We start from the raw sequence: 13,819 nt of genomic DNA, 5'->3' as shown, positions 1-13,819 counted from the left end.
AAAGACAAGCCCTCCTCTTACTTCCTTAAAGAAGCCTTTTTTTTTTCTTTAACCATTAGATAATAACAACCAACAACCATCTGAATTCCTTTAAGTATTAACCACCAAGAGGGTTTCTTGGGAACGTAAGCCACATTCATATTCTAGCATAAGGTCCTCAAAGTGCTATGTACCTAGTAAGCACTTAAAAGTAGGTGCACACTAAAGAAAAGGAAATAAAACACAAACAAGATTTTGTGTTTTTATCTGTTTTCTTACAATATTAAACAAAAAGTCAAATAAGACAAAAACAAAACTCTTAACTTACCCCATTTAGACTGCCTAAATCTTTCACCAAATGTTCATCAGTAGAGGCATCATAATTGATTACAGCATGTTGCTTATCCACACTACGAGACTGAAAGAAAAAATTTTAAGTTAAAAAAAAAAAAAATGCAAGAAAATGCCAGAATAAATAACCAAAACAATGATTTTTGGCTAAATACTTTAATAAGATTGTAAATATAGGAAAATACCAAAGTAAAACTAGATTAAATGAGATTTAAACTGTTACTATCCAATAGAAATTTGGCATCACTTTTTAAAGAGGAAAGCTGCCACAATTTTAAGACATTCTTTTCTACCAAAGTCACATGTTCTACTTTTGAGAATTTAAATCAGCTGACTTTGTTGAATGTATCAAATTACAATAGTTTTTTAAAAATAATATGAAACTCTTATATGGAAATCATGTGAATGATAACTTCATGTGTTATGTACCTCATTGCAAGAAAAATTACCATACAGGCTTTTCATCTTTCATGTGATATGTTCCTGAATATAAAATTATCCTCACTTAGAATATGGGCTCTAAAACTCATGGGAGAGCTTTAAGAGAGAAAGAGAAAGTTAAAAAAAAAAAAAAAAGGAATTAGAATGGCAAACAGATTTCTGAAAATTGCTCTTGAGTCTCTTTTAAAATACACACACACACTCTTTCTCTTAGAGCTTAGTGAGTTATCTATAGATGAAAGTGGCTCAGAGATGAACTATAAGCCTTTGGAAATTTGCACCCAAAGGAAGTAACAGTATAGCCACATGAAGAAATAATCTGAGAACCACTGGATATGAACTCAACAACCATTTACTACTGGGTTATTATGTTATCCTTGGTATACTAAAAGCAAAGGAACCATCCAAAATGGGGAGGAGGTATCATTTTCAGTTTTCAGTCCAGAATGTACATGTCACCGACGCAATGGACGTAAGTTTGAGTGGGGTCCGGGAGTTGGTGATGGAGAGGGAAGCCTGGCATGCTGCAGTCCATGGGGTTGCAAAGAGTCAGACAAAACTGAGCAACTGAACTGAACTGATGTACAGAGTTTGGAAGTCATTAAGTCTAACTGCTTATATCAGTTCTGATCTCCAATCCTAGTGGTTTAAAGCAGCAGTCCCCAACTTTTCTGGCACCAGGAACTGGTTTTATGAAAGATAGTTTTTCCATGACCGGAGGCAGAGTGTGGTTTCAGGACGATCCAAGGGCACTCATTTCTTGTGTTAATGTTAATCTGTATTTGCAGCCACTCCCCACTGGAGCTAGAGCTAGCATCACTGCCTGGGTTCCACCAGATGATCAGGCATTAGATTTTCAAAAGGAGAACACAATTATAGATCCCTCACTCGCACAGTTCACAGGAAGGTTCCAGCTCCTATAAGAATCTAATGCTGCCACTGATCTGACAGTAGGTGGAGCTCAGTTGGTAACACAAGCGATAGAAAGCACCTCTAAATACGGATAAAGGTGCGCTGGCCTGCCACTCACCTCCTGCTGTGTGGCCAGGTTCCTAGAAGGCCATGGACTGGTAGTGGTCTGTGGTCTGGGAGTTGAGGACCCCTGGTTTAAAGTACAGATTCTGGAGTCAAAAAGAACTGGTCCAGCCAGCTGCCAATTATGGAACCTTGGTAAAACTACTCATCTTCATATTAATCACTCTATCAAAAGGTTCACCTAGCTTATAGTCTTTTTTCATGATGACTAAACACATGGGAGACATTTGTAAAGGCAAAACTGCCCTGCTTGAAAACTCCTCAAGCCTCTTACTGGCTAAGTTAAAATACACCAAATCTTTTATACAGTACACAGGGCCTGCCAAGATCTGGTGGCTTTAATGCCTAAGTCGTACTCTCTCTAAATGCTTGTGTTCACATCCTACATACAAACTACAAGGAACTATTAAAAACAGATACTGAATGCCATTCTATCTTCAATACCACACACTCAACCACATTCTAACTTTCCAGAAACCACTTATTCATCTTTTAAGATAATTCAGCTCAAGCCATCTCCTCTAGAAGTCTTTCCAGATTCCTCATTCCCACATTTTCTCACAGGCAGAAGTGACCAATCTCTTTTTTGTGTACCCCACACCAACTCCCATCATTGTCTTGTGTTATACTTACTTATTTATATAAACATCTCCTTCTACTAGAGCTACACCCTAAGGACAGAGACCCCAACTGTATACACAGTGATACCTCAGCGTTCAGCATGTGTGCTAAGTCGGCTTCAGTCATATCCGACTATGTGCGACCACAAGGATTGTAGCCTTCCAGGCTCCTGTCTACGGGATTCTTCAGGCAATAATACTAGAGTAGGTTGCCACTCTCTTCTCCAGGGGATCTTTCCGACTCAGGGATTGAACCCAGGTCGCCTGATTCTTTACCGTCTGAACCACCAGGGAAGCAGCAGCGTGCAGCACAGGGCCTACCTAGCATATGTTTAAAAAGGTTTGATGGAAAGAAAATCCATGGTATACGGCCAATCTCATTTCATAAATGATGGAGGTAGAAAAGTTTTCTCATATATAAAATTAAAAAAGTACAGAAGTTACAAAGTTCAGGCCAAATTTTAAGAAGCTGACAAACAAGATGGCTTGAAACAACAGAACTAAACCAAACCAAACCAATTCTGTCTCTCAGATAATTATAAAACTAGAAAAATTTGGAAAATAAGAGTATCAAAGCAAAGCAATAATACTTTTCTTAAAAAGAAATACTTCCTTTCCTGCAATAAACAAACAAGAAAAAGCCTGCCACTGAATAAAGTCAAAACATAAAAAACAATTTCAGGCCAGGCACAACAAGAAAGCATCAAAGACTCACACTGACTAATCTGTAACTAAAAACTAGCATACGAAATGGTACAAATGACTACTTGATATATGTCATACATGCTTTGGGTACGAAACAGCTATTGATCAACATTATTATTTTTCTCACTAAAATCTAAGACGGCAAAAAAGACAGAGAAATACATGGAAAACAAGCTAAGAAAAAACTACAAAGAGGAAAGACTGCCACTGTATGTCACCATCACTTAAAAAATTTAAAAGGTACTGTAGTTGACAGATTCTTTAAACATTCAGTTGCATTTTTACAATCACAGTAATAGTGATTTATCCTTTGCTATCCTTTGCTCCAAAGAATAGATGAAAATTAGTAACCTATGAGCTTCAAAATATACTCCATCATTAATACATCATACAAAATTATTAAATAATGAATCAAATATAATTTTATTATATTTACTATTATGTATGGAAAAAAATGTCTAATTAATATGATGATGATTCTCCAAATAGAGAAAAATTCATTCATTTGGAGCAATTAAAAAATTTTATGAATATAAAAATCAGAATTTTGAAAACTCTTTTCAAAAGGCAATCATTTGCATACAGAGGAATCCAATATATTATAATAAAACCCAGTCACTAAACCTTTCTAAATCTTAATTTTATCATTTGCAAAGTGGAGGTAATTGTATCTTTCACAAATTGTTGAGGAACAACTGAAACAACATAAATGAATAATGATAACAAGAGAAAGTGTTATTCAACAGCATGGTGCTTTTAACAGTAATACTGTCTGTCACTCAAAGCAAAGCAAATATAATCTTTATCCTTAATTATACTTTATACCTTGCATTCATGGCTCTTTAAGATTTGTTTTACATAACATGTCTTAGGGAACATAGTATAATCATCCTTCAAGACAAACAAGCACAGCAAATTAATTTGTTAAAGTCTTCCAAGATTAAGTGGTAGAAACAGAATTCTTAATTTCAAAATCACCTACTCATTAATATCCAAGCACATTTTCTTCTCAAGGACCACATTCTTTACACTACCTTTTTCGGAGTGAGATGAAACCTACCCACCCCCCGCCCCAAAAAACCCAACCAAACATTTATTTTGGTCACAATTAACAACAACAACAACAACAAAAATTAACTGTAATCAAACAGATCATATGACCTCATGGGATCATTTGTTCCCTTTTTGCAGTAGGTTTTAAGCTACATTGTCATCAAAGTATTGTTGCCAGTAAATCTAATTACAGGTAAGAAACTGCTGAAAACTATCTAGCAGAGATTCTAAAAGCTAGCAACTAACCAGTTATTTCCTGTAGGTTAAAAATAAAGGGTTTTTAAACCATAAATGCTAATTAGGCTAACAAAATCTTAAAAGATCTTTTATTTAATCATTAAAAAGCAATAAAATAGTACTACTTTTATTTCTAACAATTTCAATTATCAAACCAACTGATCTAACCAATGCAGAACCATTTAATCTATGTAACATCTTAAGATGAAAACATAACTTCATCAACTTAAGAGCTCTCATTTTTCAAAACAAATATAGTTCATATTTTTATACTTCCAAGTATTCACTTTTCAAAAGTATAAGCCATACATGAGCTTAGTTCACTTTTCAGAAATAATATAAAAAGAATAATGTTTCAAATAATCCATTTATTTTACTAATATACTATGAAAGATTAAACCACTTAAAAACTAAACACAATTTGTAAAAATACTTGTTCTTACTTTCATACACAAGATGTGTCTCTCTGTACCAAGAAGTTCCATTAATTTATAGAACTGATTCTGATTACCAGATAACCATTATGCTGATCAAATCATGGGCTTTTTTCAGAGAATACACTGTGTCTAGTGCAGTGCTATAAGAAGTATGCTCCAATCAGATAAAGAGCATAAGTATCTTTAGAGGTGGAGTCTGAAGAATAGGTAAAAACTGGTTTTTTTCTCACTTGATCATTGAGTTTCCTCATCAACTTTATATTTTAGTTTTAAAACAAAGCATAAATTTACAAAATAACCATAAGTAGAAGAGGTGTCCACATTAGACACATTGATGAACTTTAAATAAAAATGTTGATTTTTGACTTCTTATACTGGTAAAATTGCTTTCAGTTCTTTAAAAAATATTGATTTTGTTTTAAATTTGTTATAAAGGCATTGTTTCAATTATAATACCTGAATCAAATCAAAGATATTTTAAAATTTTGTTGCCACTGATTTCATTTATTTACTGTGGTAAAACATATATAACATATCGTTTATCATTTTAAACTTTTTAAGAGTATGATTCAGTGGCATTAATTAAATTTACAATGTTGTACAAACATCACTGTTGCATGATACTGGTTTCTAAAACCTTTCATCACCCAAACAGAACTCTGTTACTGTAAAGCGGTAACTCCCAAGTCTCCTTCCCCCAGCCACTGGTAATCACTAATCTACTCTGCATCTCTATGATGATGGTTCTAGATATTTGCTTGTACTAGATATTTCTAGATATTGCTTGTTCTAGATATTTCTTGTCTAGAATATATACTTTTTTTTTTTTCTTTTTTTTTGGCTACACTGGGTCTTTGTTGCTGTACTCGGGCCTTCTCTAGTTGTGGAAAGCAGGGCTACTCTCTAGCTCTGGTGCGTGGGATTCTCTCTGCGGTGGGTCCTCCTGTGGAACACAGGCTCTAGGGAACATGGGCTTCAGTGGTTCTGGTGCATGTGCTCAACAGGTGTGGGTGGGGACTCCAGGGCACAGGCTCAGTCATTGCAGCACATGGGCTCGGCTGCCCCATGGCTTGTGGAGTCACCATGGACTAGGGATCAAACTCCTGTCCCATGCATTACAAGGTGGGCTCTTAACCACTGACCACCAGAGAAGTCCCTTGATTTGCTTTTTTTAATGACAAATGGTGTTGAGCATCTTTCACATGCTTATCAGCCATATTTATATCTTCTTTGGAGAAATGTATCCAGTCTTCTGTCCATTTTTTTAAAGGGGGATATTTGTGATCTGTTGTTGAGTTGTAGGAGTTCTTCACATACTTTGGATATTAAACTCTTATAAGATATATGTTTTTATAAATATTTTCTCCCATTCCATGAGTTGTCCTTTCACTCTTGATAGTATCCTAAGATGCACAAGGTTTTCATTTTGATGAAGTCAAATTTACCTACTTTCTGCTTTCTCTGTTTGTGCGACTGGTATCATCAATCACGAATCTACTGCCAAATCCAAGGTCATTAAGATTTATCCCTATGATTTATTCTAAGGGTTTTATGGCTTTAGCTTTTACATTCAGGTCATTGATCCATTTTGAGTTAATTTTTATATATGTTGTGAAGTAGGGGACCAAACTCACTTTATTTTTATGTGGAAGTACAGTTGTCCCAATTTTATCTGTTGGAAAGACCATTCTTTACTGAACGGACTTGGCTCCCTTCTCAAAAACCTAATGCAGCAGTGTCCTAGGGCTGCCACAACAAAGTACCATAAATTGGGTGGTAAAATCAGTTAAAAACAATACGTTTCTTCTCTCAAAGTTCTGGACTCCGGAAGTCCAAATTCAAGGAGTTGGTAGGACTGTGTTTCCTCTAAAACTTTTAGGGAAGAATCTTCCCTTGTCTCTTCCAGTTTCTCACAACCCATGTTTCCTGAGCTTCTTTCTGGCAGCATAACTCCAATCTCTGCTTCTATTTTTACATGGCTGTCTTCTCTCTGGGTCTGTCTTTTCCTCATCTGATGACACAAGTTATACTGGCTTAGAATCCACCCTAATAACTCCATCTTAACTTGACTATATCCTCCAAGACCCTATTTCCAAATAAGGTCACATTCATAAGTATGGGGTATTAAGACTTTCATACACCTTTTGGGGGAACACAATTCAAAACATAACAGCCATAGGTATATGGGCTTATTTCTGAACTCTCCATTCTGTTCCACTTGTCTATATGTCTACCCTTATTCCAGTATTGCTAGCTTTATAATAAAATTTAGAATTTGAGAAGTGTGAGCCATTCAACTTTATTCTTCTTTTTGAAGGTTGCTTTGCCACTTTTAAATTTTGCCAACTTTGCCAAACTATTCAGAAACAAATAATCTTTGAAAGTGAAAGTGAAGTCGCTCAGTTGTGTCCAACTCTTTGTGACCCCATGGACTGTCCTCCATCCATGGGATTTTTCAGGCAAGATTACTGGAGTGGGTTGCCATTCCCTTCTCCAGATTCCTGACCCAAGGATCGAACCCAGGTCTCCTGCATTATAAGCAAGACACTCTACCGTCTGAGCCACCAGGGAAGTCTAAATAATCTTTAATCAATCTTTATTATGGGTTCCATTTTCCTGATTCTTTACAGGCCTGATAATTTTTTACTGGTTACCAGACACTGGGAATTTTACCTTTTTGGATGATAGATATTTCTATATTCCTATAAATATTCTTGAACTTTGCTCTGAGACACAGCTAAATTACTTTTTCAAAAAATGTGACCCTTTTGTTTTTAATATTTTTAGATAAGAGTAGAACTCAGACTAGCATTAATTATTTCCCCAATACAGAGGGGTGGAGACCAATGCCCTGTAAATTATGAGGATCTCCAATCTGGCTGTTAGAAATAGGAATCATTTCTAACCCTGTTAGTGCCAATTACTGTTAACTCTATAATCTTTTTGAGTTTTGTTCCCCCTGCCCTTGGGGAGTTTCTTCACACATGTGCGCTGATCCGTACTCAATCACATATGTGTGTGTGTTTAGTTGCTCAGTCCTGTCTGATTCTTTGTGACCCTTTGGAGTGCAGTCTACCAGGCTCCTCTGTCCATGGAATTTCTGAGGCAAGAATACTGGAGTGGGTTGCCCTTTCTTCCTCCAGGGGATCTTCCTGACCCAGGGAATGAACCTACGTCTCCTGTGTCTCCTGTACTGCAGGCGGATTCTTTACCCACTGAGCCATCAGGGAAGTTCCACTCAATCACATACTCAAGGGTAATTCTCTGCAGAGTTCTTTCTCTGTGTAGCTCTTTCCTCTCTGATACTGGATCGCATCTTGGTCTCCTTGGACTCTCAGTTTCCTCCCTCCAACCTAATTGTCAGATAACCTACATTTGTTACACGTAAACCAAGACACAGACACCTCACCAGTCATGTCTTTTAATCTTATCTCCCTGTAAGTGTAAGAAGAGATTTATCCTGTAAGTTCCTAAACAGCCATTCCCATATTTCTTAAGATATTGCTATGCTGGTTCAAGACAAATGCCACGCAGAAACAACCTCTTCCACTCTCTAATGAATGAGTTCTACCCAGTTTGAACCTAAAATATGTTTCAGTTACAAGTGGCCTATATCCAAACAGAATCATTACTGCCTTCTTCTTAGTTGCTAGTCTCACCACTCCATCACATTGAGGAGTCCAGAAAATCTTTGCACTATTCTATTTCTCACTGAATTTGTTTAATTAAGGTATCATTAAACATGTAACTCATATAGCTCTATAGTGGCTTTACTTTTACTGTCTCAAAACTGTAAGTTCTTAAAGTAAAAATGTATATAAATATATTCAAATCTGACTTTTCTGGGGATAATGAAGGTTTTCTCAGTCTCGGCACTACTGATATTTTTGAGCGAATAATTATTTGTTGTATGTGTTCTGGTGGTAACAGAGGAGGTATGAAGTACTTTACATATCGTAGGATGTTTAGCAAACCTGCTTGACCTTTGCCTACCGAATGTCAGTAGCAATCACTTCCAATCCTCCACCATGAATGACAATCAAAATGTCTCTAAATATTGCAGATATCTTTTGGAAAAGTTAGAGAAGGCAGGATCATACCATTTGAGAACCACTGGGCTAACACAATAAACATCTCTATTCTAAGCACTTGTTCAGTTTTTAATCAATAAAAGCGGGGAGAGCAATTGGATAAAACTTTATTTTAGACTGTCAGGACCTATTAAATTAACAAAGTTCTCAAAAACTTGGGGATCATTTTTGCTAATTACTTTGCTCAAAAATATCTTAAAAGTGTGTTTTAAAAGTAATTGCTTTAAAATGAGGCTTCCCAGTGGCACAGTGGTAAAGAATCTACCTGCCAATGCAGGAGACCTAAGAGACATGGGTTTGATTCCTGCATCGGGAAAATCCCTTGGAAAAGGAAATGGCAACCCACTCCAGTATTCTTGCCTGGAAATTTTCCATGGACAGAGGAGTCTGGTGGGCTACAGTCTATGGGGTTGCAAAGAGTTGGGACACGACTGAGCATGCACGCACCTTTAAAAATAATTCAGTTTTAAATACCAACAATCTGCATGCTCAAACTATTAGAAGATATAATGAATAAATATGAATATCTCTGAAAGAAACAGATTAATTCCAGTATCAATCAACTACCCATGAATAAAATTCAGTTTTACTTCATGCTATGCTAATTTTATGAATTAGTACACTTACATGGAGATAAAATTATTACTTGTGTGTTAAGAGTGCATAATGTTAAACTTCTTAAAAATAAACTTCTCTACTCAAAGTTCTCATTTTTTAATATATAATCTCCAAGACTTAGAACTTATTTTTAAATGGTACAAGAGGGAAAAAATTAAACTAGTAGCTAGAATTTAAAGAGGGAGAGTTGGAAAGCTCAAAGTTCACAGTAAAGCAGTGTTGCTGTTCAAAGAAAAATACTTCATAACAATTTCAGGTTTTGAGTAGACATAGAAGGTGGATGCAATTACCTGCAACATGAGCTCACAGTCATCTCTTCCAACAAAAATCATTTCTCGTGGCAGCCTGTGGCGAGTGCCTCCACTGCTCACCAAAAACCAGGATGTTAAGCTCATTTTCTGTTTAGCTTCTAAGTCTTTGGGAAAGCTACGTCATCCTGAAGAGAGAGATTTAGAAAAGCATACATTCAGATATTTTCAATTTCGGTATCTATTCACCAAACCCTGTAAGTAGGCCTTGGAATAGAACTGCACTCAACATTTACACCTGACTAAATAAATAGACAGTCCACAGATCCCGGGAAAAAACATATCTAACATATTCTCAGAAGTAGGTCTACAAACTCCAATAAGAGGTCAATTAAAAAAAAAAATTAGTCAATTAGCCAGTCAACTAATAACATTTATCATATGTCTGAAAGGCTTTGAGCATAGCTTATAAAGGTCTACAATTCTCAAGTAAATGATCACGTTTGTATAATGTTAACCTCAGTAAATGCTAGCAATATTACAATATTATACAAATAAGTATCTAAATTACAAATGATTTGAGAAAGACAGACTCAATTTAAATGAATATATTTGATAACTGATTAAGAGCTAACAAGGGACAACAAAGAAACTGCTTCACTATCAGTGTAGACCATTCAATGCTCTTTCAAAAGTATGTAATTTATGTACTCTACTTTTACCACTCTAACGGCAAAAAGTGAGGAGGAACCAAAAAGCCTCTTGATGAGGGTGAAAGAGGAGAGTGAAAAAGCTGGCTTGAAGCTTAACATTAAAAAACTAAGATTATGGCATCTGGTCCAATCATTTCATAGCAAACAGAAGGGGAAAAAGTAGAAACAGTGACAGATTTTATTTTCTTGGGCTCCAAAATCGCTGTGGACAGTGATTACATCCATGAAATTCAAAGACGCTTGCTCCTTGGAAGGAAAGCTATGACAAACCTGTGCTGTGCTTAGTCGCTCAGTCATATCCAACTCTTTGCAACCCCATGGACTGAAGGCCGCCAGGCTCCTCTGTCCATGGGATTCTCCAGACAAGAATACTGGAGGGGGTTGCCCTCCTCCAGAGGATCTTCCCCAAAAGGGATAAAACCTATGTCTCTTGTACTGCAGGCAGATTTTTTACCATCTGAGCCACCAGGGAAGCCCTAGATAACATATTAAAAAGCAGAGACATCACTTTGCCAACAAAAGTCCGTATAGTCAAAACTATGGTTTATTCCAGTAGTCATGTACAGATATGACTACTGTACCATATCTGTATGGTATACACCATACAGATGGTGGACCATAGAGAGAAAGTTGAGCATCAAAGAATTGATGGTTTTGAATTGTGGTGCTGGAAAAGACTCTTTAGAGTCCCTTGGACTGCAAGGAGATCAAACCAGTCAATCCTAAAGGAAATCAACTCTGAATATTCACTGGAAGGACTGATACTGAAGCTGAAACTCCAATACTTTGGCCACCTGATGCAAAGAGCTCACTCTTTGGAAAAGAACCTGATGCTGGGAAAGACTAAAGGCAACAGGAGAAGGGGATTGCAGAGGATGAGATGATTAGACAGCATCACCTACTCAATGGACATGAGTTTGAGCAAACTCTAATAAGAGACAGTGGAGGACAGAGGAGCCTGGTGTGCTGCAGTTCATGGCGACTGAAAAACAACTTTCTAAATACATTTTTCCTAGAGCCGCAGTTCCTAAACTTTTTGTCCTTGAGATTCTTCTACACTCAGAAAAAAAAAAAAAAAACCCTAAAGAACATTTTGTTTACATGGATTAGATATATTAGTATTTATCATATTAGAAATAAAAACCGAGAAACTGGTATGAATTCATTTTTAAATTATTGATGAATCAATTTTACAGAATAGCTAACATTTTAATGAAGACTAATTATACTTTCCCCAAAATTAGTGAGACTAATACCATTATACATTTTTAAAAACCAAATCTTTAAGGTCTGATTTAATAGAAGGTTTTCATATCTGCTCTGAATTCAATCTGTTTAACTTAAAATACTTAAAAACTTAGCTTCATACTTATTTCCAGATAACTAATGGGAAGTGGTAAATTTATTTTAATAATCTTTCCAAATAAATGAAGCTGGTTTTCTTTGATACTACACCAAAACTTCCCAGGTGGTAATTTCTTGAATGTTATTTACAATACGGAATCTGAAACTGCATACATTTTAACATGAGAATCCATTTTCTGCTTTGAAGGGATTTTGTAACTTCATACACTGATCACTTGAAAAACACTGGCTCCCTAAGTTACACAGATCTTCCAAGTGATGATACATTTTACTATACTATTTAAAAATATCACATTCATTTAATATCATCATTCATCTCATCAGAAAAGTCTTTAAGTTCTGGGCACTTGTGAAGCAGCAGAATCAAGTTCCTAAAATTTGAATTTTCTCTTGCAAGCCTAATTTTCCTGTCAAAAAACACTGTTAGTTATTTTCCTTCAAGTGACAGGTTTATATTGTCTACCAAATACTCAAGTTTGCAAAACCATAATTTGTCTGCCAGTCATTATTTCAAGTAAAAATAGTGTCCTATGAAACAACTGGCTAGTTCAGCTCACAACTCAAACAATAACACAAATGCTTTTCTTGAGACAACCATGGCACTTTGGTACACAGAAAAAAGTGCTTTATGTGCAGTTCCATTTAGTCACACAGAACATTAAAAAGATGGTGATTCAAAGGTCAAGATTTATTAGACTTAATACTTTTTAACACTTTATCAAGGACATTCTTTAATGAAACCGGCTTTGTTTTTCTTACTTTCCAGTGCACGGCAGTGAAGAATATGACTGCTATTAGCACAGTAGGATGCCAATGCCTTCACTAAGGAAGCAGCAGCCTTAGCCAGCATTGTTTTTCATATCAGTTCAAAGGTCCATACAATAAAAAAAGCAAATAATGCTTTGATAATATTAAGAAAACAGTTTTGACTTCACGACCCTTGAAATGGTTTCAGGGACTCCCAGAGGCCTGTTGACTGAGCTTCAAGAACTACTGTCTTAGAGGATGTGACTATGTCATTATGAGCATAAACTTAAGAGTCAGACACTCCTGTTCTACAGTTATTTCTGCATGACCTTGCACAAGTTACTTACTCCGGGTCCCTTAGTTTCCTCTTGTGTAAAATGGAAACAAGGATAGTGTCTACATGACAGCTTTTTTCTTATGATCAAAGACTACTACTTACAGTATATTTTTCCTGTGAAATGATCCATTCTCTTACGATTTAATGAGCAGCAAACCTTGTGGCTCAGCTGGTAAAGAATCCGCCTACAACGCGGGAGACCTGGGTTTGATCCCTGGGTTGGGAAGATTCCCTGGAGAAGGGAAAGGCTACCCACTCCGGGATTCTGACCTGGAGAATTCCATGGACTGTAGAGTCCATGGGGTCGCAAAGAGTTGGACACAACTGAGTGACTTTCACTTTCACTTTATACCACAAAACAATGAAATGAAACATTCTGCAATAAGAAACACATCTATACATTAAAAGAAAATCCTTTAAAATGTGGACTTTTATGTTAAAGTAAAAATCTTGTATGTTATGAATTTGTCTACATATACATGAAACCATGTGCTTCATCAAAATAAGCAAATAATTTTCTGTAAAGTGAAAACTATTAAGTCCTACTCTCTTTTGAGTTTATTATATTAATATGGTCAATTTATGTGGATTCTTAAATCTTCCATTCACCTAACTCCTTGATGCAGATGTTGCTGTTAGTCTTCTACTCATCTGTCTGCAATATGCAAGCTCAGCTGTCAAGTTGTGTCCAACTCTTTGTGACTCATGAACTGTAGCCCTCAGGACCCTCTGTCCACGGAATTTCCCAGGCAAGAATACGGGAGTTGGTTGCCATTTCCTTCTCCAAGGGATCTTGCTGACCCAGGGATCACACCTGCATCTCCTGCATTGGCAGGCAGGTT

At 36.3% G+C, this 13,819-nt stretch overlaps 1 protein-coding gene across 10 annotated transcripts in view; it reads right to left on the bottom strand.

Annotated features, from left to right (window-relative positions):
• The window catches only part of CEP170 (centrosomal protein 170), a 137,825-nt gene that overhangs the window by 87,908 nt on the left and 36,098 nt on the right, over positions 1-13,819 (bottom strand). For all 10 annotated transcript variants that reach the window (XM_055582118.1, XM_055582115.1, XM_055582113.1 and 7 more), the window contains 2 exons: positions 9,858-10,003; positions 308-397 (listed from right to left, as the gene is read on the bottom strand). In XM_055582118.1, the coding sequence (XP_055438093.1) occupies positions 308-397; positions 9,858-9,962 (195 nt within the window). In that variant the 5' untranslated portion in view covers positions 9,963-10,003. The remainder of the gene's footprint in view (positions 1-307; positions 398-9,857; positions 10,004-13,819) is intronic.

Source organism: Bubalus kerabau, chromosome 5 (assembly GCF_029407905.1).
Source record: "Bubalus kerabau isolate K-KA32 ecotype Philippines breed swamp buffalo chromosome 5, PCC_UOA_SB_1v2, whole genome shotgun sequence".
NCBI classification, from domain to species: Eukaryota; Metazoa; Chordata; class Mammalia; order Artiodactyla; family Bovidae; genus Bubalus; species Bubalus kerabau.
This window is presented reverse-complemented; position numbering and strand designations above follow the sequence as displayed.